Genomic DNA, 27674 nt, shown 5'->3' with positions numbered 1-27674 from the left:
TTATAAAAGGGATTATTTATTGTGAAATTTGTGTGCAGGGAGAGAAGGGAGCTGATGACCATTCACATCATATTTTGAAAGAAGCCCCTTCCACTCCATCTGCGTGGAGAAAACACAGAGTGTAATTTTCTCGCAGTCGAAGATTAGGAAAACCTTTACTGAATGTAAAATTATTATTTTTTTCTCCATTAGAAATAAAATTCCTATTTTAATGCCTTTGCCATCACTCCATTCTCCAAATGCAAGTATATTCTCAGGAGTGATTTCCTTTACTTTTCCCTACCATTACAGAACAGCTGTGATTAATAGATGGAGGCTGCACTTTATATGAACTATTAGTACTGATTAATGCTATTTTTGTCCTATTAATCTTTTGGACTCGACTGCAAGTTTTATTTCAGGTTCTTCAGATTTTTTTTGTGGTAGCATTTATAAATCAATACACCGCTTCTCATTTTTTGATGTATGCAATAGTTTTTTATGTGTCTTACCTAGCGTATCCCACTCAGTGATAATGGTTAGAGGGTGGAATTGATTTACTGCCCAGTATCTGAGAGTGATACATGTGCAGCCAGTCTTTCCACACAAAACTCTGCCCACGTATCGGTTCTGTGGAAATGTGAAAGAGGGATTTCACCATAAAGACATTTCTATTTTCCCTACTCCCCCATGACGTTTTAACCTTCCTTGAAGTTTGCCCCATGTCCTGACTGAAAATAATTTCCCTCAGGAATGTAATGATATGTCAGTGTGATTGATCAAAATGGTTGTGGATCTTGGACACATTCAGTAATGGAGCCTTAAGTTTTGTGCCGATTTATGTGAAAATGGGATTGCTATATGACACTTTTTTGATGCACTATATTATTAGAACTGTTCAGGCCTCTGTAGCAGAGTTAAGCATTGATGTTATGCTTCCATAATATACTAGGAAACACACTATACTTGCATCTGTGGAAATTATTATTAGTAAATTGAAGTTTTGACCACTTGCAGACCACAAGTTCTCCATAGCAATAAGCCTGATTCCTTTTTAATCCTCATTAGAACAATTGGAGATTGAAAAACCATTATCTGGATTTGCTGAACAAATCTGCTAAAAGATGGCAATATAATTTGATATCTTGAGTACAAATGCGTGCAATATTAAGTGGTATTTCCTGTTGGAATGATGCCAAAAAGAAAAACTTACAAATGGCTTTTGTAAAGCCCACTTTGATTTAATAATCTCTTCCCTATACTTCAAATTATCCATACTAAATATTGCAATGAATGTTTGCTCATGCAGCAATGATAATTTTATGTTTTGTGTAGTTTATGGGGTGGAAATGTTGCTGAAAATCACTGGGCTGGGACCATCTGAATACTTCACATCTGGCTGGAATCTGTGAGTATGGAGCAAATACAAAATGAAGTGCAAAACTTGTAATCTTGTTTTTCGTGGCAAAAAATTACTGACTTGTTTCTTAAGGACTGCTGGAAAAATTGATGTAAACAGGATTAACTTGTATAAACAGGATTTTTTTAATTAAAGTTTGTGTACAATATACACTCAAACAGTTGGTAAAAGCAGTGTGATGATGGATCTGCTACAACTATGCAGTTGGACCTCTCTTAGGATTATTAGGCTGCTGTACCTCTTGGGGCAATGTGGTGAATTGGAACAAATGTAATTACAGCGAATGAATCTCTTCATTTCACTCATTGGATCATACTCGGCTCATGCCTGAAGCTATTACCATTGCCCTCACCCTTATTTAATTAGAAGTCTAAATCTTTCAAAATGTGCAGCTAGAAACTCTATGAACACTTGAATTGTTGCTAGCTGCTACTATTTTCAGTTTCTCCTGTCATTTCATTAATTTAATAACAAGAGTTTCGAGGGGTAGTCTTTCTACCCCAGTCTTCTGAACTTCTAATGTAAGTGGGAATGTTCCTGAAATCTTGGGCATGAATTGCCAGGTTGCTGTGTGTGTCTCCTATTAACTGATTCAAGAATAGTATTAACCTTGGAGCAAATTTGATTGGCTGTACTGTCAGCTGAAGAAGGTGTATAACCCGGTTAACCAGGCATGGGGGAAGGGGAAAATTTAGGGATATGGTCATTTTATTTAATTGTTAATATCCCAAGCCTCAATTGTGCTGCGTGTTGCTACACAACCTTTAGCCAAGATGACTTGGAATACAGATATTTTTATGGCTGTCGACATTGTTGCAAGTGTGATCCAGGGTCTACTTCTGTTTTGTCTCTACCTGATCTGGAACACTTTTCCTCCCTCTGGCACTTCATGCAGTCTGTCAATGACGACAAAATGTTTCTGACCAAATTAAGCATGTTTGGATTAAGAGGCAGTTCTTGAGACTTGGGACTTTCAAGTGCCACGACTGCTTGGGTTACTCCACATTATGTAAATGATAAATAGTTTTGTTGTCTCAGCGGTTGATAATTTCCTCTTTTCTGTTGGGTAACATTGAAAACTTCAGTGATGTGCTTTAGTCTCAATTGATTTTGTTACATTGTTTATTAGCTTTCATTGTTTTTTCCATGTAAAATTAATTATTCAGTTCTACCTCTCTACCATCTCACACGGCCCCTCCACTGCTTCTGTGTAGTCAGTTTGCTTATTCGACATCCAATCCTAAATGATCTGCAATTTCCTCCAGTTAAACTTTAGGAAGACTGAGGCCATCGCCTGGAATTTTCCTTACCTTGGCGAGTCCAATGTGGCCAGTGTCTGTGGCAGATCCCGACCCTACTGCTGGCTCCATCCTGCAGTACAGAATGAACTTACCTTAATGGGGCCTATTAAGCCTGCCCAGCACGTTACCTGACCCAATTAGACGTCACTCTTGACGCATTTTAAGCCAGGATCCTTAGAGACCCTGGCCAAATTAAATTTTAAGTTCAATCTAACATGGTGGGTGTTGAATCTTTACTGTACAATCATATAATAAGAGTTATATATGAGTGACAAAGAAATATTTAAATAATATTATCATTAAGTAATCTGACTCCATCTGCAAATACGATCAAGAACATAATTTTAAAAGTACATTAATTGGGAAGTTATTGGTGCTTTAGTCACAAATCTATATATTTTTGTATCTAACTGGTACAAATAAAAGATGTGTGTAATGGTAATACACAAAATTAAGCAGATTTTAAATGTAATTGTAAAGGGGTGGATTTGCAATTTTACGCAAGTTCAGTGCAACAGCTATAGTATCCTTGACAAATAGTGTAAATAGTGCTTACATTGTGTTTCTGGGATCTCTGCAGCTCTTCTGTTGAAATTAATAATGGACAAGTGAGAGAACCTCTGCAGAAATTCACCCTAAAGTCTTAGACTGAAAAATGAAATTAGTCATATTCAGGGACTGAAAGCAAATTGAACCAGTGGAATGAGTGATGAGAATGAAATTGTTATGGTTGATGACTTGATTTAATGTGTAACTGGGCAATCACAATATACTGGGAGAAAAACCTGACCAGAAACAACACAAAAATGTATTTAAATGGTACATGTCATTTTTGTAGTGCAAATCAATTCAATACAATTACTGTTCAGTTGGAAGGCAACAGTCGAGAATGGGCAGTGAAAAATTAACATTTATCAGTAGCGTTTCAAGTAGTACAGATTCTCCATCCATCTGTTAGCTGATGTAATCAACATGGTTTTATTTCGTTTTTTTTTCAATGCTGTCCAGTAATCGGCTGGAGCAATGGCCACGGAACTCACGCCTCAGATTGATAGACAAGGTTCCCGAGCTATGTGGATCCCGTGGCCATGCAGGGAATTAAAAAAATAATGGGAAAAGGCTCTTAAGAGCCTGTAAAGTACCTCATAATGTTTCAATTGGGTTCCCCCAATGCTGCAGGTCGGATCGGCTCCACGCTGACAGATGCGTCTGTGGGAAAGACGTGTGGGAGCAAGTTGACAACAGGTTCCCAACCCGCTGTAAAAAAAAAACTTTCCCACTTGACTTGCCACCGATCGCGCCTGTTACCACCATGGAAAATTCAATCCATCGTCTTCGACCCCTACTACAATCACTGTACCCTTGCCACCAATTCCATCCCCTTTCCTGGCCATTATCTCAGGTTGAAACAGCTTTTGTAATATTTATTGCACTGTATGTGTGTGTTCGTGTTTACACATAAAATATAGTCCGCTGTTCTGTGATATTATTTACACTGCAAACAACATAAGATACTTTGATATTTTAGGTTTGATTTCCTGGTCACCATATTTGCATTTGTTGGAATTGTGGTCCTCGCTTTTGATATGGAACCATTCTACTTCATTGTCATCTTGAGACCACTTCAGCTGCTAAGGTTAGGAACCAATTCTCTGCTCAATATTTATCTTTTTCAGATTGGCAATTCTACTTTCCTAATTTACAAAGTGCAGTTTTTTTTTAATCGACCTTGATTGTGAGAAAATGTGTTCGGCTTTTGTTTGAGATTTATGCATTTAATACTTTTTTACTATGACTTTGTGGATTCTTATTGCCTGACACAAATTTACAATTGAAACTGGGTACAAATATTTACACAACCAAAGTACCCCAAAAAGTTGTAATTTCATTCATATATATATATACAGGAGTTAAACAGTCTGATATTTTTTTAAGTTGTTTTATTCAACAATTTAAATTTTCTATGAATCAAGTAATTCATTTTCTCCTTTGAATTACTGGGGGTAAATTTTCAACTTGCCACCTGAACATAAAACTGGCTTTATGGATCGACCACCTGTTAGAGAAACCACCCTACATTCATTTTCACAATGGAAATGAAAATCAAGTGGTTTCTATAATGAGCGGCTGATCCACCGATTGAAAATTGTGATGTAAAGTCATACCACCTGGACTAATACAAGAATGACTCTTTGTTTTATTCTGAAGTACTGCTTTGACATGTTGGGAGTCTAAGTTGCTAAGTAATCTTATCCAATGGATAATCAAGGGGCTATAGGTAGGGAAGAACTTAATACAATCACTATCATTAATGAAGTAGTATTTGGTAAAATAATGGGACTAAAGACGGACAAGTCCCCTGGACCTGATGCCTTACATCCTAGGGTCTAAAGAGAAGTGGTTGCAGAGATAGTGGATACATTGGTCGTAATCTACCAAAATTCCCTGGATTCTGGGGCAGTCCTAGCAGATTGGAAAACCGCAAATGTAATGCCCCTATTTTAAAAAAGGAGGCAGACAAAAAGCAGGAACCTATAGACTAGTTAGCCTACCATCTGTCGTTGGGAAAATGCTGGAGCCCATTATTAAGGAAGCAGTAGCGGGACATTTGGAAAAGCATGATTCAATCAAGCAGAGTCAGCATGGTTTTATGAAAGGGAAATCATGCTTGACAAATTTGCTGGAATTCTTTGAGGATGTAACAAGCAAGGTGGATAAGAGGGATCCAGTGAGTGTGGTGTATTTGGATTTCCAGAAGACATTTGATAAGGTGCCACATAAGAGGTTATTGCACAAGATAAAAGCTGACTGGGTTGGGAGTAATATATTAGCATGAATAGAAGATTGGCTAACTAACAGAAAACAGAGAGTCGGGATAAATGGATAATTTTCCGGTTGGCAAACAGTGACTAGTGGGGTGCCGCAGGGATCGGTGCTGCGTCCTCAGCTATTTACAATCTATATTAATGACTTGGATAAAGGGACTGAGTGTAACGTAGCCAAATTTGCTGATGATACATAGATGGGTAGGAAAGCAAATTGTGAGGAGGACACAAAAAATCTGCAAAGATGTATAGACAGGCTAAGTGAGTGGGCAAAAACATTTGCAGATGGAGTATAATGTGGGAAAATGTGAGGTTATCCACTTTGGCAGAAATAATAGAAAAGCAAATTATAACTTAAATGGAGAAAAATTGCAAAGTGCTGCAGTACAGAGAGACCAGGGGGTCCTTGTGAATGAAATACAAAAAGTTAGTATGTCAGTGCAGCAAGTAATCAGGAAGGCAAATGGAATGTTGGCCTTTATTACAAGGGGGATAGAGTATAAAAGCAGAGAAGTCCTGCTGCAACTGGGTATTGGTGAGGCCACCACACCTGGAGTACTGCGTACAGTTTTGGTCTCCGCATTTAAGGAAGGATATACTTGCATTGGAGGTTGTTCAGAGAAGGTTCACTAGGTTAATCCCAGAGATGAGGGGGTTGACTTATGAGGATAGGTTGAGTAGGTTGGGCCTATACACACTAGAGTTCAGAAAAATGAGAGGTGATCTTATTGAAACTTATAAGATAATGAGGAGGCGCGACAAGGTGGATGTAGAGAGAATATTTCCACTCATAGGGGAAACTAAAACTAGGGGACATAGTCTTAGAATAAGGGGCCGCCCATATAAAACTGAGATGAGGAGAAATTTCTTCTCTCAGAGAGTTGTAAATCTATGGAATTCTCTGCCCCAGAAAGCTGTGGAGGCTGGGTCATTGAATATATTTAAGGCGGAGATAGACAGATTTTTGAGTGATAAGGGAGTAAAGGGTTATGGGGAGCGGGCAGGGAAGTGGAGCTGAGTCCATGATCAGATCAGCCATGATATTATTGAATGGCGGAGCAAGTTCAAGTGGCCAAATGGCCTACTCCTGCTCCTATTTCTTATGTTCTTATTTCTTAACTCCAATTTCCAGGTTATTTAAGATTAAGCGGAGATACAGAGATGTTCTGGACACAATGTTTGAATTACTTCCCAGAATGGCCAGGTATAGTCGATTACTTTATATAATTCATAGTTTTTAAAAACAATTTTTTTTATAAAGTGTAAAATATTTTTTTCCCACCTTCCAGTTTAGGGTTAACGCTCATGATATTCTACTACTCGTTTGCAATTGTGGGAATGGAGTTCTTTGGTGATGTTCTCTATCCTAACTGTTGCAAGTAAGTGTATCCTTGGGATTAAGAAATGTTTATCTGTAACCTATATAGATTTTCTCTGCAACACAAGAATTTGACCACAGAGTCTTCAACTCTTCAACCCCTCTTCCTCCACACACAAATGTATATTCCATGAAAGTGAATAAGACATGGAAAAGTTCACTTTTTTCTGCAAAATAGTTCCTACCTGTGCAGTTTTATTAGAACATTAATTAACAGATTTGGAGTACTGGTCGCACTTTAATTTTTTCTAATTCAACACATGCTGAATTTGTAAATTGCATACAATCAGCACATTCCATTAATCTATTAGGGCCTGTCAGGTCTGTTCCATGTCCCTGCTCTGTTTCCCATTCTGCCCAGCTACCTGATGTTGGTGCTACAATTAGTTCTTTTTGTTGTTCCAGTGGAAAAAAAAAGCACAGGGACTTTTTCAGGAGGTGAACTATCTTCGCATTCATAGCAAAAATGAAAGGACTCTTGCCACTAAAGATAATAGTACTGTTACAATCCTGCTATGCTCATGGTCTACAGGGCCGTAGTAATACCCGCCTTCCTGTATGGTTCAGAGACTTGGACCATGTACAGTAGACACCTCAAGTCGCTGGAGAAATACCACCAGCGATGTCTCCGCAAGATCCTACAAATCCCCTGGGAGAACAGACGCACAAACATTAACGTCCTCATCCAGACCAACATCGAAGCACTGACCACACTTGATCAGCTCCGTTGGGCAGGCCACATAGTTCGCATGCCAGGCACGAAACTCCCAAATCAAGCACTCTACTTGGAACTCGTCCACGGCAAACGAGCCAAAGGCGGGCAGAGGAAACGTTACAAGGACACCCTCAAAGCCTCCCTGATAAAGTGCGACATTCCCACTGACACCTGGGAGTCCCTGGCCAAAGACTGCCCTAAGTGGAGGAAGTGCATCCGGGAGGGTGCTGAACTCCTTGAGTATCATTGCCGAGAGCATGCAGAAATCAAGCGCAGGCAGCAGAAGGAGCGTGCGGCAAACGAGTCCCACCCACCCCTTCCGTCAACGACTATCTGTCCCACCTGTGACAGAGACTGTGGTTCTCGTATTGGACTGTACAGCCACCTAGGAACTCATGCTAAGAGTGGAAGCAAGTCTTCCTCGATTCTGAGGGACTATCTATGATGATGATGTGATAGTAGTATTGCACAACCTCTTGATTAAAATTTATTGACAGGATGAGGACATTGCTGATAGGCCAGCATTTATTGCTTTTCCCAAGTTGCCCTGAGAAAGTGTTGGTGGGCCATCTTCTTGAACCACTGCAGTCTGTGTGGCAAAGGTGTTATATATTCTTTGTAGGGATTTCATCCCTTTCATTCTGTTACTGTGGGAACAACCTGTGCTCAATCCCAGTACCAATTGGACAGCTAAGTAGATTGTGGTATGTAGCATAAAGTGAGGTGCTTTGAACACATGGAAAGGAAGACAAAGCTCGGCATGGAGCAGGCAAGAGGCGAATAGGAGAGATTGACAGAAGCAACATAATTTGAGTAGACACATTTTATATTTTAATTTTTTCAACTTCAATGTCTTAAATGTAGCCTATAGTTAAAACGCCATTTACAGATGCATATACCATAATCCTGTAAATTGCAATTACCTGGATTTGTTCTAAGCACAGTGCAGCTCACTTATAAGAAACTGACTTGTTTATCTATTTTTTCCAATGCTTGTTGTGACCAGACAAATCCGATCTGGTTCTGCTTACTATAACCTAAAGTGATCAGGATTGTCTTCAGTGTTTGATTAAATATTGTACAGCACATACTCTTCCCAGACCTCCCTGGCAGACAAACTCAAATTCTTTTGTGCTCATTTCTCCCAGTCTTACTCAATGCTGGTAGACATTGAAACACTTTAGACATTGAGCTCCAGATCTCAGTACTCCCTGACAAGGAGAACTGCCAAAAGGCCAAATCTATGTGAGGATCCCAGGGGTCTGTAAGGTTAGCAGATTTCTGTAATTATTAATTTATGAGAACATTGGCCTGGATTTTGCTGTAAACAGCGAAGGAATGACTTTCACCGTTCACCTCGCCGTTGCCCAGAGAATTGTCAGCAGAGACTTCGGGGCCAAAATTCAGGTGCACCAGAAAGGGAGGGTTTCAGCCGGGCCAGCAGCCTGGCACCCAAGAGGTGGTGCCAGGTTGCCCGTTGGCAGCCTGGCCAAACCCGGGGGGCAGTATTTTGCCGGCCGATCGGTAAGTCAGCTGGCAAAAATGTTTCCATTGCGGCCGCAGCAGTGGGCCCTCCCCTTTAAGGGCAGCCACGCTGCCGGGCCGCACTCAGTGCAGAGATGGTGCACCGGCAGAAAAACCTGCCGGGGGCACCGCGCGGTGGGGGATCTACGGATTCAGGTGAAAATCGATGGGTAAGTATTTTTTTATTACGCAGCATTGGTGGTGCAACTACTTGGGCGGGATGGGTTCCAGGCTGAAAAATCCACGACCTGAATTTAGGTCGGGTCGACCTGTTGACCCCAAAGCGGAGACATTCTATTTTTTAGGAATGGCTGTCGCAAATGGGCATTAATGGGTCTCTTTGAGACCCTGAATTTTGGCCCCTTCCTCTTTTGTGGCATCTGAGCCAATGCAGCGCCCCCTACAGGTGATCACTGGCATCTGTGAGCAGCAAAAAGCAGCGGGGAGGCTTTTCAAGCAATCAGATTGAAGAATCCTGACTGAGACACGCAGACTACAAAGGAGGAAGTAAAAAAAAACAGGAAATATAAAGTACATTTAAATCATTGTACAGGATGCGAAATAAAGATTGCCATGGGATTAAGGGAGAGACATAAAAGAGAAAAACAGAAAAACTATTAAAACATTTATTTTAATTTCTGCAACATTAATTTTCTTCTCAGGGAACGAGACGCCACACATGTAAAATTCATTTTTCAGGGCTAGAGAGGTTGTTCAGCAGTTATCACTTATGACGTTATTAAAAACACAGTCCTAATTGTCCAAGCATTAACTTTGTCATCTGTCTTTAGTGCAAGAATTGTGGGTAATTAAATAATTCACACCATTACAATGATCTCTGTGCAGATTCATTCATCAAAGATGGCAACAGCACAACCTGTGGAGGAGCAGGGTATCACTGACACAAACTTCCAGATTTCCACGTTTAACTGCACATGTGCAGATGCCAGAAGTTGCTGTCAGTTTTACTCTGTAATAACGGTGAGTGCTGACAGCCTTGCTGTTATTAGCAAAGTCAAACCCGTTCCAGTATTTCTGTTGCAGTAATTTTAAAAAATAGGTTTTCTGCAATTATAACACTGTTTTTCCTTAATTAGCTGGTCCTGTCTTTCATAAATTAGGAATGAGGGTCACCAGGTCAATATTTGCAGTGGTACCCCAAGCATACATAGAAACATAGAAAATAGGTGCAGGAGTAGGCCATTCGGCACTTCGAGCCTGCACCACCATTCAATATGATCATGGCTGATCATGTAACTTTAGTACCCCATTCCTGCTTTCTCTCCATACCCCTTGATCCCTTTAGCTGTAAGGGCCACATCTAACTCCCTTTTCAATATATCTGATGAATTGGCCTCAACTTTCTGTGGTAGAGAATTCCACAGGATCACAATTCTCTGAGTGAAGAAGTTTCTCCTCATCTCGGTCCTAAATGGCTTACCCCTTATCCTTAGACTGTGACCCCTGGTTCTGGACTTCCCCAACATTGGGAACATTCTTCCTTCATCTAACCTGTCCAATCCCGTCAGAATTATATATGTTTCTATGAGATCCCCTCTCATTCTTCTAAATTCCAGTGAATATAAGCCTAGTCGATCCAGTCTTTCTTCATATGTCAGTCCTGCCATCCCGGGAATCAGTCTGGTGAACCTTCACTGCACTCCTTCAATATCAAGAATGTCCTTCCTCAGATTAGGAGACCAAAACTGTACACAATATTCAAGGTGTGGCCTCACCAAGGCCCTGTACAACTGCAGTAAGACCTCCCTGCTCCTATACTCAAATCCTCTCGCTATGAAGGTCAACATGCCATTTGTCTTCTGCACCGCCTGCTGCACCTGCATGCCAACTTTCAATGATTGATGTACCATGACACCCAGGTCTCATTGCACCTCCCCTTTTCCTAATCTGTCACCATTCAGATAATATTCTGCCTTCCTATTTTTGCCACCAAAGTGGATAACCTCACATTTATCTACATTATACCGCATCTGCCATGCATTTGCCCACTCACCTAACCTGTCCAAGTCACCCTTCAGCCTCTTCGCATCCTCCTCACAGCTCACACTGCCACCCAGCTTAGTGTCATCTGCAAACTTGGAGATATTACATTCAATTCCTTCGTCTAAATCATTAATGTATGTAATAAATAGCTGGAGTCCCAGCACTGAACCTCGCGGTACCCCACTAGTCACTGCCTAACATTCTGAAAAGGACCCGTTTATTCCTACTCTTTGTTTCCTGTCTGCCAACCAGTTCTCTATCCATGTCAATACATTACCCACAATACCACGTGCTTTAATTTTGCACACTAATAGAAACATAGAAAATAGGTGCAGGAGCAGGCCATTCAGCCCTTCTAGCCTGCACCGCCATTCAATGAGTTCATGGCTGAACATGAAACTTTAGTACCCCCTTCCTGCTTTCTCGCCTTACCCCTTGATCCCCCGAGTAGTAAGGACTTCATCTAACTCCCTTTTGAATATATTTAGTGAATTGGCTCAACTACTTTCTGTGGTAGAGAATTCCACAGGTTCACCACTCACTGGGTGAAGAAGTTTCTCCTCATCTCGGTCCTAAATGGCTTACCCCTTATCCTTAGACTGTGACCCCTGGTTCTGGACTTCCCCAACATTGGGAACATTCTTCCTGCATCCAACCTGTCCAAACCCGTCAGAATTTTAAACGTTTCTATGAGGTCCCCTCTCACTCTTCTGAACTCCAGTGAATACAAGCCCAGTTGATCCAGTCTTTCTTGATAGGATGTCCCACCATCCCGGGAATCAGTCTGGTGAATCTTCGCTGCACTCCCTCAATAGCAAGAACGTCCTTCCTCAAGTTAGGAGACCAAAACTGTACACAATACTCCAGGTGTGGCCTCACCAAGGCCCTATACAACTGTAGCAACACCTCCCTGCCCCTGTACTCAAATCCCCTCGCTATGAAGGCCAATATGCCATTTGCTTTCTTAACCGCCTGCTGTACCTGCATGCCAACCTTCAATGACTGATGTACCATGACACCCAGGTCTCGCTGCACCTTCCCCCTTCCTAATCTGTCACCATTCAGATAATAGTCTGTCTCTCTGTTTTTACCACCAAAGTGGATAACCTCACATTTATCCACATTATACTTCATCTGCCACGCATTTGCCCACTCACCTAACCTATCCAAGTCACTCTGCAGCCTCATAGCATCCTCCTCGCAGCTCACACTGCCACCCAACTTAGTATCATCCGCAAATTTGGAGATACTACATTTAATCTCTTATGTGAGACCTTGTCAAAAGCCTTTTGAAAGTCCAAATACACCACATCCACTGGTTCTCCCTTGTCCACTCTACTAGTTATATCCTCATAAAATTCTAGAAGATTTGTCAAGCATGATTTCCCTTTCATAAATCCATGCTGACTTGGACCGATCCTGTCACTGCTTTCCAAATGCACTGCTATTACATCTTTAATAATTGATTCCAACATTTTCCCCGCTACCGATGTCAGGCTAACCAGTTAATAATTCCCTGTTTTCTCTCTTCCCTCCTTGGTTACATTAGCTACCCTCCAATCTATAGGTACTGATCCACAGTCTATAAAATGTTAGAAAATGACCACCAATGCATCCACTATTTCTAGGACCACTTCCTTAAATACTCTGGGATGCAGACTATCAGGCCCTGGGGATTCATCTGCCCTCAATCCCAACAATTTCCGTAAGGATTGATCATTATTGTCATAAAAAAGCAAGATAGGGTATACAAAACCACTCCAGTACTCATTCTCAGTTACTCTTCATCTTTGCATTAGTGATATCCCAAACTCTTCCTGCCATTCAACAAAAAACTACTTGCAATAAATAAAAGCCAGAAAAGCTCTGATTGTGCACAAGGTTTATCCAGAACCAGTAATCCTCTCTGAACATACCAAGGTAAAATATAAGCCCAGTACCATCTTTCGACTAGGTGGATGCAGTTTACTCAGAGTTTATTACACTTTTCAGAGAAACCATGTCCATAACAAGTGGCATGTACTGTTTCTGCAATTCTAGTTGTCAGCCTTGGTTCAGTGGTAGCACTTTCGCCTCTGAGTCAGAGGGTCATGGGTTCGAGCCCCACGTCAGAAACTTAAGCATATAATCTAGGCTGACACTTCAATACAGCGCTGTGGAGTCGGAGGTGCTATCTTTCAGATGAGACGTTAAACTGAGATTAATCTGCCCTTCCAGGTGAGCATAAATGATCCCATTTGAAGCATAACCAGGGAATTCTCCCAGTACCTTGGCCAACATTTATCCCTCAACCAACATCACTAAAATAGGTTATCTGGTTATTTATCTGATTGCAAATTGGCTGCTGAATTTCCTTACATTACAGCAATGTTATTTCAAAAGTGCAGGTACTTTATTTACTGTGAAGCACATTCAAAAATTAGGGAAGAAAGTCCAAGCATTCAGGCATGCAAAGGCTGAGAAACATTGAAGTCAAGCCCTGTTGAAATGCCTATGTGTAAGTATACTCCCATAGAGTTGATAAAGACATGCCACACTACATCATTTACTTTGATGCTTTGCCCAGACAAACATCCAAGGCATGAGTGTGAACTAGAGGCACCATCTAGTGGAGAAGTGAAGAACTACTTTTGTCCCAAAGCACTTTTACAGCCAATTAAGTACTTTAATTTCTTACATGTATTCTTTTCGAAAACAGCGTGTTTATTTGTACTAGTTTTTTGAGCATCCTTCTGCACCTGTGTGCCCTGGATTCTGCCCCCAAAGTCTATGCATGCGCACCATCGCCTCCTGTGCCTGTGCAGACTCCTCAAACCTGAAACCGGAAGTGGGGCCTGTATCATGAGGAGCTGTGCCGCGTGGAGCTCATTGCCATTGGAGCCGCTTCTAGCTTTTGGATTATCTTCAGGCCATCCCATACCTAAGGAACATGTGAAGACAAGCAGCTGTTAAGTAGGGAAGGAAAAACCTACATTTAAAACAAAACAAATAACTTATTAACATTATTTTTTTTAGTGGTAGGAAAACTACTTTGTTTGCTTTACTTTATGGACCAGAACGTAGCTTAGCAGAAATAGATAGGAATGGTTCATATTGGCAAGATGCCATTGAATGTTACTTCTATATTAGATGAAATGCTATCAACTTAACAGTTTGACGGTACAATAATATCATGGTGATTTTTGGAGTCTTTTAGTTCATACTCAATTCACTTTGTTTCTATAACTCACCAGATTGTGACCCAATTCTTTGTTTACAGTAATAGCATGGTAGCAGATTTTTATCGCTGGGAAAATCGGACCATTGGCGACAGAACGGTGATACAGGGGTACTACTCTCTCAATAACTTCAATAATATCCTTACCAGTTTTGGTGAGTAAAGTTTAGGTGCTGTTTTATTTAGGACAGCATGCAATAGAAGTTCTCAAATTAATAATGTCTTTTTTCCTTTTTTTTACAGTAACTTTGTTTGAGTTGACTGTTGTAAACAATTGGTATATAATTATGGTGAGTTTTATTGAGATTGGGCATCTTCCCCAAAGATAAGGTCTATTATACTGAATCACTCCACTAACTAAATGTTTATAAGAGAAACTAGCTGTAGTTCTCTCTTCACAGGAAGGTGTGGTATCTCAGACTATGCACTGGAGTCGCATTTATTTTATGACTTTCTATATTGTAACTATGGTAAGTAAAGGTGCATGTAGTTGTTTTGTTTTTTCTCAATACTATAGTTTGTGGATTTATAGGGCCCAAGTTTCCACATGATTTGCGCCTGATTTTTAGGAGCAACTGGTGGAGAACGGACTATCTTAGAAATCGCAATTCTCCACATTTTCTTTTTCTGCAGTTCTAGTCAGGTAGAACAGTTCTACTTTGGAACAGAATTTTTTCTTCAAAAGGGAGCGTGTCCGGCCACTGACGCCTGATTTGAAAGTTTCCACGTGAAAACGTACTCCAAACTAAAGTAGAATGGAGCAAGTGAATATTTTTGTAGAACTGAAAAAACCTGTTCTACACATTAAAAAATCAGGCGCAGGTTACAAATTAGGCGTCCAGAACGAGGTGGGGGGGGGGGGGGGGGGGGGAAGGGAAGTCATTAAATTCTATAATAAATCCTTATTTATACTTATACAAATATTATACAAATAAATCCAACCTGAATAAACATTTATAAGCAAAGAAAAGATTAAATAAACCATCTTCCTACCTGTGTGAAAGTGCTTCAGGCACGGAGAATTCTGCAGCCGTTCGTGCCGCAGGCGGGAGGGGGGGGAGGAGAAAGCGGTTTGTTGCCGCGGAGGGGAGGGAGGGGAAGGAGACAGCAGCTTGTTGCCGTGGAGGGGAGGGGATGGAGGGGATGGAGACAGCGGCTTGTTGCCGTGGAGAGAGGGGAGGGAGGGGAAGGAGACAGCGGCTTGTTGCCGTGGAGAGAGGGGAGGGAGGGGAAGGAGACAGCGGCTTGTTGCCGTGGAGGGGAGGGGAGGGAGGGGAAGGAGACAGTGGCTTGTTGCCGTGGAGGGGAGGGGAGGGAGGGGAAGGAGACAGCGGCTTGTTGCCGCGCAGAGGAGGGGAAGTGAGGGGAAGGAGACAGCGGCTCGTTGCCGTGGAGGGAGGGGAGGGAGGGGAAGGAGACAGCGGCTTGTTGCTGCGCAGAGGAGGGGAAGGAGACAGCGGCTTGTTGCCGTGGAGAGAGGGGAGGGAGGGGAAGGAGACAGCGGCTTGTTGCCGTGGAGAGAGGGGAGGGAGGGGAAGGAGAGAGCCGTTTGTTGCCGTGGAGGGTGGGGAGGGGAAGGAGACAGTGAGAAGGGTAGCCTCAGTGCTGATGTGCTGATGTCAATGTGATTTTATTAAAAAATGTTCAAAAATTAAACAGCTACAAAGAACTACAAAAATGGCCGAGTGCCAATGTTTTTTCACACTGAGCATGCGCGAACGCTCCAACGCGCACGTGCAGCGTTGCCGGCAGGAAAAAAACTAATTTAAATAGTACCCGCCCCCTCCCACTTACAAAATCGCTGCGAGTGTAGGCTCCGCCCCCCTGGGCGCCGCGCCAAACAGACAAGGAGCTGCAAAGCGCTCGAGAATAGCGCATTTTTTTTCTGTCGCAGTTTTAGGCGCGAAAAACGGGCGCCCAGCTCGGAGGGGCGCCCGTTTTTTATCCTGTGGAAACTTGGGCCCATAATAACTAACTGCTCACTAATGAACAATAATAACGATGTGTCATTTTTGTATTCATAAAGTGTTTTTGAGTCTAAGGAAAAACTAATATCTCTCTTCATGAACAGAACTGTATTTCTTTTCCTTTTAAAATATATTTCCCTCTCCTGAAAAGTCTGGATTAGAAATCTCTACAATCAACAACCAGGTGCTTCTGATTCAGTTAGCCTGAGCCACAGCACTGTAAGTTAGTGTTTCCATTCAACGCAATCTCAAGCAGATGGAATCCCTTATCTGTGCCTGGCACTTAATTCTAAGTAGAAACTGGGCAATCAGTAACTTAGACTGTGGGTGCAAAATTAGGATCAGTAGCGCCCATTGTTTGGGCATTACAGGTGCGTTTGGAGAGCAAAAATGGCGTCCGATGCACGTGTGCACACTTCTGCCGTGAATCGCGCTGGACACCATCTTGGTAAAGGACAAGTAAGAGACGTCCTTTGCCCACGTCTGAAGCAGGTGTAAACCATTTGCATATGCAAATAAGGTGCCTAACGCCTACTTCTGGACCCTGATGCAACTTTTGTTTGCCCTGAGGCAGCAGTGCTGATTGCCTCTGGGAAAACCAATGCTAAACACCACATAAGTAAAAAAAAAAGTAAGTACTTACCATAACCACTGCTGCTCCCAGTCCCAAGATCTCTAACCTCACTCTTGACTCCGACCACCTAGCCCCATCCCCCTCACCCCCGCCAACAGCACTGCCAACGCCCAACAGTACTCTGGAGGTCTGCGATCTTCCTACCTGATGTCCGACAGTACTCCTGAGCCCCCAACTCCCGATCCCCTACCAAATCCCGATCACAGACTCCAAGGCCCAAATGTTTCTCCTCCAGACCCTCGCGATCCAACCCAATCACCTGGAAATTGGGGCACTAACCTATGCGGGCTCTTACCGTAGCGCCATCTACATTATGATGAAGTCTGAGGCCCAAAATCTGGGGCTCCTCAGACTATTTGAGTGCGCGCGAGCTGTTAATACTGTGTGGGTAAGGCGCGCCCGAATTTCTAGGTATATTAGCATAAATGAGTGTCTGGGAAGATACAACTTTAGAGAGCATGAAATGAAGTAATTTGAAACTCTAGGCCACAAAACTCAGAAGTCCATAACTGTTAATGGTTCCTACACATGCAAAGTGTATTTAGAGGGTTTCATGTACCTAAAGGAGCTTCAGTAGGAGTTAAGTATTAGATTCTTACCACCAGAGGTTGGCATATTCCTCCTTTTCTCTCAACCCCATCTCCCACTAAATTACCAGCAATTAAGACACATAGCCAGTGGAAGGACACATTGTCAGCACCAATTTAATTTAAATTTAAGAACACTTTAGCCTTTGTGTGTGTAACTCCAGCCACAGATGGTAATCTAATGGGGAACAATTGGTGGGGTGACTAATATGTTGGTGGTTGGGCCCCAATGTACATTTTATCCATTAACGTATGGGTTCAACATTTCTTTTTTAATGAATAAGAAGATCTGAATTTGAATTGTTCATTCAGGCTAAATATTGAACTAGATTCAGTTTAGAATTCCTTCTTAACTTCTGGCATCTTTTACAGTGTAGTATTTTTGCAAATTTCAACATTAATTTCAACGTTGATTGGTTTATAATTCTTCATTTATATTCCCAACTTTACACACAACAGTCTGTTGGTGCTGGAGTATGTGTCCTTCCAGTGATAATATGCATGTGGTATACATAAGAGACTTATGACAAAGATCAAGGCATGTGAAGACAGGGACCAGATAGCAGAATAGTTTAAAAGACGGCTACAGTTCAGAATATGGAGGGTAGGATAATACAGAACTTTCTTGGACTGGCAGAAAGTGGGAAATGGTGATCCGCATGGATCCATGTCGGGACCACTGTTGTTCACCAATGCTTTGGACTCAAATATTGAAGTTATGGTGTCGACATTTGCGGATGATGCCAATTTGGGGGAGGGGATATAGCTAATACTGTGGAGGACTGCACCAAAATATAGGAAGGCATAAAACAGGCTTTCAGAGTGGATGGATAAATGGCAAATGGAGTTCAATGTAGTAAGTGTGAGGCGGTTCATTTTGGTAGGAAGCAAGAAATTAAATGGGGTAGAAGAGTAAAGGGATCTGGGACATAAATTGCTAAAAGTAACAACACAAGATAAGGAAGGACATAAAGAGTGCAAATAACGCATTGGCGTTCATTTCTAGAGGAACAGAATACAAAGGCAAGGAAGTAATGTTAACTGTATATAGAACCTTGGTTAGACCACACTTTGAGTGTTGTGAGTTGTGGTCTCCATGCTACAAAAGGATATTGATACACTGGAGAAAGTGCAGAAAAGATTTACAAGGATATTACTAAAATTGTGAGAATGCAACTATCAGGAAAGGTTAAGCAGGCTGGGGTTCTTTGGAAAAGATCAAGAAGAGACCTGATGGACGTACTTATTATTATGAAAGGACTCAATGGGGTGGATGTGGAGAATCTGTTTCCACATGTCGGTGAGTCCAGAACAAGGAGGCATAAATATAAGATAACCACTAACCGATCAAATAAAGAATTTTGGAGGAAAGTCTTTACACAGAGAGTGATAAGAATGTGAAACTCGCTGCCACATGAAGTGGTTGAAGATAGCATTGAAGATAGCATTTAAGGGAAAGCTTGATGCATACATCACAAGGGCAATTAGGGATGGGCAATAAATACTGGCCTTGCCAGCAATGCATACATCCTGGAACAAATTTTTTTTTAAATGAGGGAGAGGTGAATAGAGGGATATGGGGCAGGGTAGGAAGAGTGATTAGAGTGGAAGGCGGCTCGTGTGGAGTAAAAACAGTGGCTCAGACAAGTTGAACTGTGGTTGTTTTTTGTGCTGTAGAATCTATGCAATTCTAAGTAACTCAATTCCGATACCTTGGGCTGGATTTTCGGGTCGTTTGTGCTCTGGGTTTTGACCCTCCGCGGCGAAAAATGAGGGGGTCAGGTCTTTTGCTTCCAGTCGGGTTTTGCAGCGGCGCTTAGAAGCACTGCCGGGGAGAGCTGTGCTGGGTATGCAATGGCTCTTGTTGCGACACCGGCAGTTGTTTCGGCTCGCACCTGACCACTACGCCCTGAAACGTGCCCCTGGGTGCCCACCTGCGGCGGTGAGGTAGATAAACTGCTAAAAAGGTAAGTTCCAGTGTTTATTATTTTATTTTTTTATAGCCATTTGTGTTGTGGTGGTGTGGGCAATGTTTTTTGAATGTTTTTGTGAATTTTTTTTTTCGCCCTCCCAAGGCTTCTCTCGGAGCGCTCTCGGCCCTGCACTTTAGTTGACGAGGTTCCCATTTTTGTGCCGTGAAAGTCGCACAACGCCTCCCTTTGTGCTGCGCCCCGGCGCAGGGCCCAGATGGCAAAAATTACTCCACGCAGCGCAAACGTTACCCAGGCGGTAACTTTCCCGTTTTCGTCCCGGAAACGGCAAAGCCGAAAATCCAGCCCAAGTAATGTTTTTTTATTCTATCAGTTGCATTTGTCTACTTCAACTCGCTGATTTTTCACTAAGCAATATAAGGGATATATTTTCATTGTTCTCAAATTTTAGAAAAAGGGCACGTGCATAAAGCAGGGAAGACTACTTAACACAGTGAAGCCTCTATTATCCACACTCTGGTTATCTATTATCCCTGTCATTTGAGAGCTTGGACCTCTTGCAGCAAAATCAGCTATTCTACATCTTGCAGTCACCACAACTCCAGTCACCAGACTAGCTACAGACCCAAGAAAGTGTCAGTGGTAGGAAAAATAATGGAATCCCTACTAAAGGAGAAAATAGAACATCTAGAAACCAAAAATATAATAATGAATAGTCAGCTTGGATTTCAAAAGGGAAAGTCTTGCTTGACCAACCTCATTGAATTTTTTGAAGAGGTAACAGAGAGAGTAGACAATGGTAATGCAAATGTAATTTATCTAGATTTTCAAAAGGCCTTCGATAAGGTACCCCATAATAGATGAATGAATAAAGTCAAAGAATGTGGAATAAGGGAACAAGTAGCAGAATGGATAGCTAGCTGGCTTCAAGGCAGAAAGCAGAGAGTGGGGGTAAAAGATAGCTATTCACAGTGGCAGAAGATGGGTAGTGATGTTCCACAAGGATCAGTGTTGGGACCACAATCTATATTAACGATTTAGACTTTGGAATCAAAAAAAAATTTCTAAATTTACTGATGATACTAAATTGTGTGTCTGTGTGTGGGGGGCGATAGTCAATACTGAGGAGGACTGCAACAAATTAAAGGAGGACATTAATAACATTACAGAATGAGCATATAATTGGGAAATGAAGTTCAACACAGATAAATGTGAGGTATTACATTTTGGTAGCAAGAATAGGGAGGTCATTTATTACTTAGAGGGTGTGAGTCTAGGTGGGGAGAGGAATAAAGAGATCTCAGAGTACAGATACACAAATCACAAAGTTGTGATACAGTTTAGCAAGGCCAGAAAAAAGCAAACCAAGCACTGAGGTTTATATCTAGAGGGATAGAATTGAAAAGTAGAGAAGTTATGCTAAACCTGTATCGAACCTTGGTTAGACCACACTTAGAATACTGTGTACAGTTCTGGTCGATATATTATAACAAGGATATAGAGGCACTGGAGAAGGTACAGAGCAGATTTACAAGGATGATACCAGAAATGTGAGGGAATACATAGGAAAGGATGAACAGACTGGGTCTCTTTTCTCTTGAAAAAAGAAGGCCGTGGGGTGACCTAATAGAGGGCTTTAAAATTATGAAAGTTTTTAATAGAGTGGATACAGAGAGAATGTTTCAACTTTTGGGGAAGAGCATAACTAGAGGCCATCAATATAAAATAGATACCAAGAAATCCAATAGGGAATTCAGAAGAAACTTCTTTACCCAAAGAGAATGTGGAACTCGCTATCAGAGGGAGTGGTTGAAGCGAATAGTATAGATACATTTAAGGGGAGGCTAGACAAGCATATGAGGGAGAATGGTTATGCTGATAGATTTAGATAAGGAAAGACAGGAGGAGGTTCGAGTGGAGCATAAATGCCAAAATGGACTGGTTGGGCTGAATGGCCGGTTTCTGTGTCGTAATCCTATGTAAAGCCAGCCAAAAGTGCTCTTCCAATACCAAGAATCACCACCACCCAGATACAGAGGTGAGCACTAAAGGCAGCTTGTGCTCACCTCCTGTGACCCACAGCCCTGACCTGTACTGATTGGTGGGGGAATTGTTTTTTGCAGGTTCTCTTGGTTTTTTGGCAGCTCCTGCAGCTAAAGGTCAACGGTGAGAATGTGCAGGAGCTATGAGCCATCAGAATAGCGGATTATAACAGCTGTTGCCAGGCCTGTTGATCATGTTGGCAAGTCTAATGAGGCTGAATGGTGTTGGGACAGCACTGAGACAGGTGGATGGGGAGAGGCAGAGAAATCAGCAATATAGTAATTTGCGGACCCTAAATTACGTGCTAGTTTCTACAGTGTGCTCCAGGTCTCTATTGTGGTGCATAACCGAAGATCCACTTCACACTTGTCTATTTTTTTCATTAGAATTAGAAAAAAGAGGAAAATGTGATCATGGGAAATGCTGTCTATTCTTGGATATACAGCAAGTAATATGATTAAATAGCTAGGGGAAAAGAGATATAATGTAAATCCTGTAAAAAAAAAAAATTATATTAATCCCAAAGGGAGGAACTAAGAATGATCATCTGAGGAAATAATTATGATTTTTTTTTTATAGATCCGTTTTTGAGTTCTGCTTTTAAGTGTGTTTAGCAATGTGTAACTTACATTAAAAAGCATTTGTGCTGTCTTAAATCTATCTTTATTTGTGTAAATCTTATTTAGAAAGGTTTAATACCATTAGAATTTAAGTTCTGATCTAATTTAATTCACATACTGCTTTCCTTTGATGTTGACCTGTGATGATTTCTAATGTAACCCACTAAACATATTTACTCTCAACCACAAATACATGATCACATTCTAAGGAAAGATTGAGAACTGCAACAAATCTACCTACTATGATCATTTCTAAATGATTCTAAATCTGAGTTTATTTTGCATAACAGTCAGTTGTGACTTTTCAGATATACTTTTTTCTTATTTAGGTTGTGCTTACTATTATCGTTGCCTTTATTTTGGATGCATTTCTGTTTCGAATGAACTACAGTAGAAAAAATAAAGATGAGGAAGGTACGTGTCACCCATATGAATTTCCATAATTAGTATTTTCTTTTTGCAGTTTTGTACCTCTGTATTTTGTCTTTAATGTAATGTTTCTTGTGTTTAGTTTTTGATTTGTATTTAAATGTGATCAGCTTATACTAGAGATTGGTGTCGTGTGTCATGGTCTAATTTTGTGTCTTTTTAAACAAGATTTTGTCTGTATTTTGCAATCTGATCTTTTATCTATAACAGATGAAAATGGAATTGTTTTTGAGACTGAAGTGGACAAAGAGGAAATTGATAGACTTCTTGAGTTCAACAAACAGAACGGCTCCCCATCCTCTGAGATCTCTGGACTTTTTAAACTGTCATCCAGAATGGCAAGCAACGATGTACGTATTTATACATAACCCAGTTTCTCTTTCTTTTATTCATTGTTCGTTTTTTGTTTGAGTGTTAGCACTTTGTCATTATTCCCTAATTATTAACTGTAGGTAATATTGCCATTTAAAAATTTACATATGTCCTACATATCCAGCATGACTGAGGGAAGTATGTGGGCAGCTACAGACATTTACATTTTGTGTTGCCGGCGGGAGAAGGGGGTGGGGGGTGGGCGTTATTCTGATATTAATTCATGTCTTGCTAATGTTAGGCTGTTAAACAGCCTGAAAATGACTGTGTTCCTTTCAGGCTGCTTATTGCCGTGTTTGCCTTCTTATGTGTGGAGTATTATATTTTATGCAATGTTAACTTTGAAATAATTAAGAAATATCACAAATCTGAATGCAAATAAAATCCAGGATTCGACAAAATTCATTTTTACCACTAGGTGGCAGCTTTAGCACATGTATGATATTCACTTTAACAGATGATGTAATCATGATCTGCTTTCATGATCAATTAACATAAATTATTTTTAACTCCCCCAATGGCTCAGCGAGTTTATTTAGGAAGCACTGAGCCGTGCAGACCCAGAGGGTCTCGAATTCAATCCTCAGCAGAAGTACCCGATCATAGCACAGGTACTACAGTAGCTATGGGGATAGAGAAATCAAGGCAGGGTTCCTGTGTGTGAGCATTAATTATCTAGTGATCTCTGCTGGAAGTGCACATGTGGACATTGGGTGAGGACAAGATCCACCTTGACTGTGATACCCTTCCCCCTCACCACCGTGGTTGAATAGCTTGCTTCTGCTCGCTGTCAAGGCTCACCCATGAATAATGGTCACCTTGGGCGAGGCATTCTTGGAAGTGTATCCCAGCAAAGTGTAGAAACCTTCAGTGGAGGAGGGAGAAAGGGAAGGGGAGAAAATTGGAAAGAAAATTAAAAGGCACAGAAAAAATATTTCTTTGTTTTAGCATTGTATAAATGTTCTATGTTTAATTCCCAAACTTTAATACCTGCAGCTGTAGAATTCAAAAGAAACTCATACTTGATGTGCCTAAAAGTTGTATAGTTGATTGCTTCCCTTTCAAAATGTTCTTAGAATGACTTGAGTAGAGTCGAGTATAGTTGGACATACTATACAGGGTCTGTGAGGGAAAAGACCTGAATGGCCCAAATAGCCTTTTCTCACCTCATTCTTATGTTCTTATGACATTGGTTTGAATCTGTAGCAGTCCAAATGGTGAGTCCCTGATTTTACCCAAAGAAGAGGGGCAGATTGAAAGCAAAGGATTTCTCACCTTGAACTGCTCTTACACGCAACTTAATGCCCCACTCAGAATGATATTTATGGAAGCTGGCCTACAAGCAAGTTGTCCACTTATACATTTTGCTGGGGGATGTTGTGCGGCATTGGGTGCAATTCTACATCTCGCACTTAGCAAGCTCCCCGCCGGAATGGAGCTAAATTATTAAACAGATGGGAATATGTTCAACCTCCGCTGCCTCCAGGCCAGATCCAAGGTCGTCCCATCCTCTGTCATTGAACTACAGTACGCAGACAACACTTGCGTCTGTGTACACTCGGAGGCCAAACTCCAAGCCATCGTCAACACCTTCACCGAGGCGTACGAGAGCATAGGTCTTGCACTAAACGTCTGTAAGACAGAGGTCCTCTACCAACCTGATCCCGCCACACAGCACTGCCCCCGATTATCAAAATCCACGATGAGACCTAGGACAATGTGGACCATTTTCCATACCTCGGGCAGACATCGACGACGAGGTCCAACACCACCTCCAGTGCGCCAGCGCAGCCTTCGGTCACCTGAGGAAGAGAGTGTTTGAAGACCAGGACCTCAAATCTGGCACCAAGCTCATGGTGTACAGAGCAGTAGTGATACCCGCCCTCCCATATGGCTCAGAGACATGGATTATATACAGCAGGCACCTCAAAACGCTGGAGAAGTACCACCAGTGGTGCCTCCACAAGATCCTGCAAATCCATTGGCAGGACAGATGCACCAACGTCAGTGTTCTCGCTCAGGCCAACATCCCCAGCATCGAAGCATTGACCATGCTCGATCAGCTCTGTTGGGCGGGCCACATCGCCCGCATGACTGACACGAGACTCCCAAAGTAAGCGCTCTATGTGGAGCTTCGACACAGCAAGCGAACCCCAGGTGGGCAGTGGAAACGCTTCAACAACACCCTCAAATGCCTCCTTGATGAAGTGCAACATCCCCATCGACTCCTGGGAATCCCTGGCTCAAAACCGCCCAAAGTGGAGGAAGAGCATCCGTGCTGAGCACCTCAAGTCCCAACGCCGAGAACAAGCAGAAACCAAGCATCGACAGCGGAAGGACTGTACATCAACCCAGCTCCCTGACCACCTTTTCCTTCAACCACTGACTGCCCCACCTGTAACAGAGACTGTAGATCCCGCATTGGATTCCTCAGTCACCAGAGAACTTCATTTTAGGGGCCAAGTTTCGGCCTGAGTTGCTCCTTTTTTTTGGAGCAACTGGTTTAGAATGGAGTATCTTAGAAATTGCAATTCTCGGTATTTAGTTTGCTCCAGTTCTAGTCAGTTAGAACAGTTTCAGTTTGGAACAGATTTTTTTTTTCAAAAGGGGGCGTGTCCGGCTACTTACGCCCGTTTTGAAAGTTTAGGCAGTGAAAACTTACTCCAAACTAACATAGAATGGAGTAAGTGTAGATTTTTGTACGCTCAGAAAAACCTTGCCAACACTTAGAAAATCAGGCACAGGTTACAAATCAGGCATAGGGAATGGCAGGGGTGGGGGGGGGGGTGGTTTAAAGGGAAGTTTACAAACATTAAACACTTCAGTTTTACAAATAAAGAGCCATCATCAATAATAAATGATAAATACATCAATAAATCAACCAATAAATCAATCAAAAAAAATTAATAAAAAATAAAAAAAATTAAAAAATCAATAAATAAAACATTTTCTACTGACTGACTGCAGCACCGGGATCCCTCCAACAGCGTGCTGGGACGCCCCCCTTCCCAGTGTGTCTCTGTTAGTGTCTCTCACTCTCTGTCTGTCTGTGTTTCTGACAGCGAGGGGAGGAGGGAGGGAGAGGAGGGGGGAGAAGGGAGGGAGGGGGGAGAAGGGAGGGAGGGAGAGAAGGGAGGAGGGAGGGGAGAAAGGAGAGGGAGGCTGAACGGGCCGGGCCTGCCCGGGCCCAAGATTTCAGGCGGGGCCCGCCCCCAGCACCGGATTTACAGGTGTTGGTTCCGGGGGCGGCAGGGGGAAGGTCGGGTCCGGGGGGGGGAGGGGGGGAGAGTGGGAGTGGGAGCGGGAGTCGGGTCGGGGGCGGGGGCGGGGGGGGGCAGTGGGGGTCGGGTCCGGTCCGGGGGCGGGGGGGGTCTGGTCTGGGGGCGGGGAGCAGGAGTAGGGTCGTGGGGGGAGCGGGGGTCGGTCCAGGGGCGGAGGGGGGCGGGGAGAGCGTGAGTAGGGTCAGGGGTGGGGGCGGGGGCGGTCGGGTCTGGGGGCGGGGCGGTGGGGGGGGGGGAGTCGGGTCAGGTCCATGGGCGGGGGGGGGGGGGAAGCGAGGGTCGGGTCTGGTGCGGTGAGGGGGTGACGGGAGTCCGGTCCGGTCCAGTCCGGTGGGGGGGGAGTCGGGTCGGGAGGAAGCAGGAGCTGGGCGTGGGAGGTGCAGCCCGATCCACGCAGCCCCAGTAAGGCCATTCGGCCAGGGCTAGAAGCTGCGTGCGTTGGGCCCCTCCCACACAGTTTTGGGTGCCTGGAGCTACTGCACATGCGTGCCCACTGTAGCGCATGTGCAGAGGTCCCGGCACTGTTTTCAGCGCAGGGACCTGGCTCCGCACCCCGCAGCTCATGCTGCACCACGCCCAGCTCCAGAGGACCTGCAGGGAGCCGGAGAATCGGTAAGTACTATTTAGGCGCACTTTGTGGCGCGAAAAACGGGCGTCCAGGTCGGGGCTGCGTGTTCTAGACGCGGCCCGAAACTTGGGCCCTTGGAGTGGAAGCAAATCATCCTCGACTGCGAGGGACTGCCTATGATGATGACTCAAAAGGAAGGAGGAAGGGAAGATATTTCCAGAACCATTGATGAACGTACTATCTTAACTATACAGTTACATTATGTGTTTCATATCTGAAGCAACTTTCTTTTCAAGATGGCATTTAGGATTGTCCTAATCTTTATGAAATGAAAACAGTTTCTTGTTTTATTACAGCAGCTTAAAATGGTTTTCATTGGCAGAAGATTAAGAACTAAAAGTGACCTGAGCATTAAAATGTATGAAGAGGAAATTCAGGTATGAGAACCTTTACAATGATGTGCGCTGTGCTATGTTTTCCAAATAGACAAACTCATTTAAATAATTTGAGTTGTTAGAATATATTTCAGAGTGAAACTATTTTGTAGAATTGCCTATGAAAACATACTCCAGTAAAGAGTTAACTTCATAAAAGGAGGGCAGAAATTGATGGGGATGGGGGTGCACTACCATTATACATGTAAACTTTTGTCCAACTGTTGTCCAGATCAAAAATTACCGGCTACAATACAAATAAAATAAAGGAGCTTTTGGTGGGTTAGGCTCTTAGGGCTAGAATTTCCAATGGCTTACCGCCCGGTTTCTGAGCGGTATTGGCCATGTGGGTGATAATCAGGTGAGCGAAAAATTCCCTACCTGAGTTAACGCCGGCGGTTTCGAGGTGCCGCTGGGGAGCAGACCATCGGCGTGCACTGTCCTC

General features: G+C 42.7%; 1 protein-coding gene across 5 annotated transcripts in view; it reads left to right on the top strand.

The window, feature by feature from the left end:
• The window catches only part of tpcn1 (two pore segment channel 1), a 126667-nt gene that overhangs the window by 98118 nt on the left and 875 nt on the right, over positions 1 to 27674 (top strand). For 3 of the 5 annotated variants that reach the window (XM_070887742.1, XM_070887739.1, XM_070887743.1), the window contains 10 exons: positions 1315 to 1387; positions 4229 to 4336; positions 6658 to 6729; positions 6815 to 6904; positions 14406 to 14518; positions 14607 to 14653; positions 14765 to 14833; positions 22475 to 22559; positions 22785 to 22924; positions 27152 to 27232. In XM_070887742.1, coding sequence (XP_070743843.1) covers positions 1315 to 1387; positions 4229 to 4336; positions 6658 to 6729; positions 6815 to 6904; positions 14406 to 14518; positions 14607 to 14653; positions 14765 to 14833; positions 22475 to 22559; positions 22785 to 22924; positions 27152 to 27232 — 878 coding nt within the window. The remainder of the gene's footprint in view (positions 1 to 1314; positions 1388 to 4228; positions 4337 to 6657; positions 6730 to 6814; positions 6905 to 14405; positions 14519 to 14606; positions 14654 to 14764; positions 14834 to 22474; positions 22560 to 22784; positions 22925 to 27151; positions 27233 to 27674) is intronic. The other 2 variants (XM_070887740.1, XM_070887741.1) reach the window with 2 other exon arrangements.

The sequence above is a fragment of the Pristiophorus japonicus genome, chromosome 8 (assembly GCF_044704955.1).
Source record: "Pristiophorus japonicus isolate sPriJap1 chromosome 8, sPriJap1.hap1, whole genome shotgun sequence".
NCBI classification, from domain to species: Eukaryota; Metazoa; Chordata; class Chondrichthyes; family Pristiophoridae; genus Pristiophorus; species Pristiophorus japonicus.
Note: the sequence above shows the minus strand (reverse complement) of the source record. Positions and strands in the feature narration are given on the sequence as shown.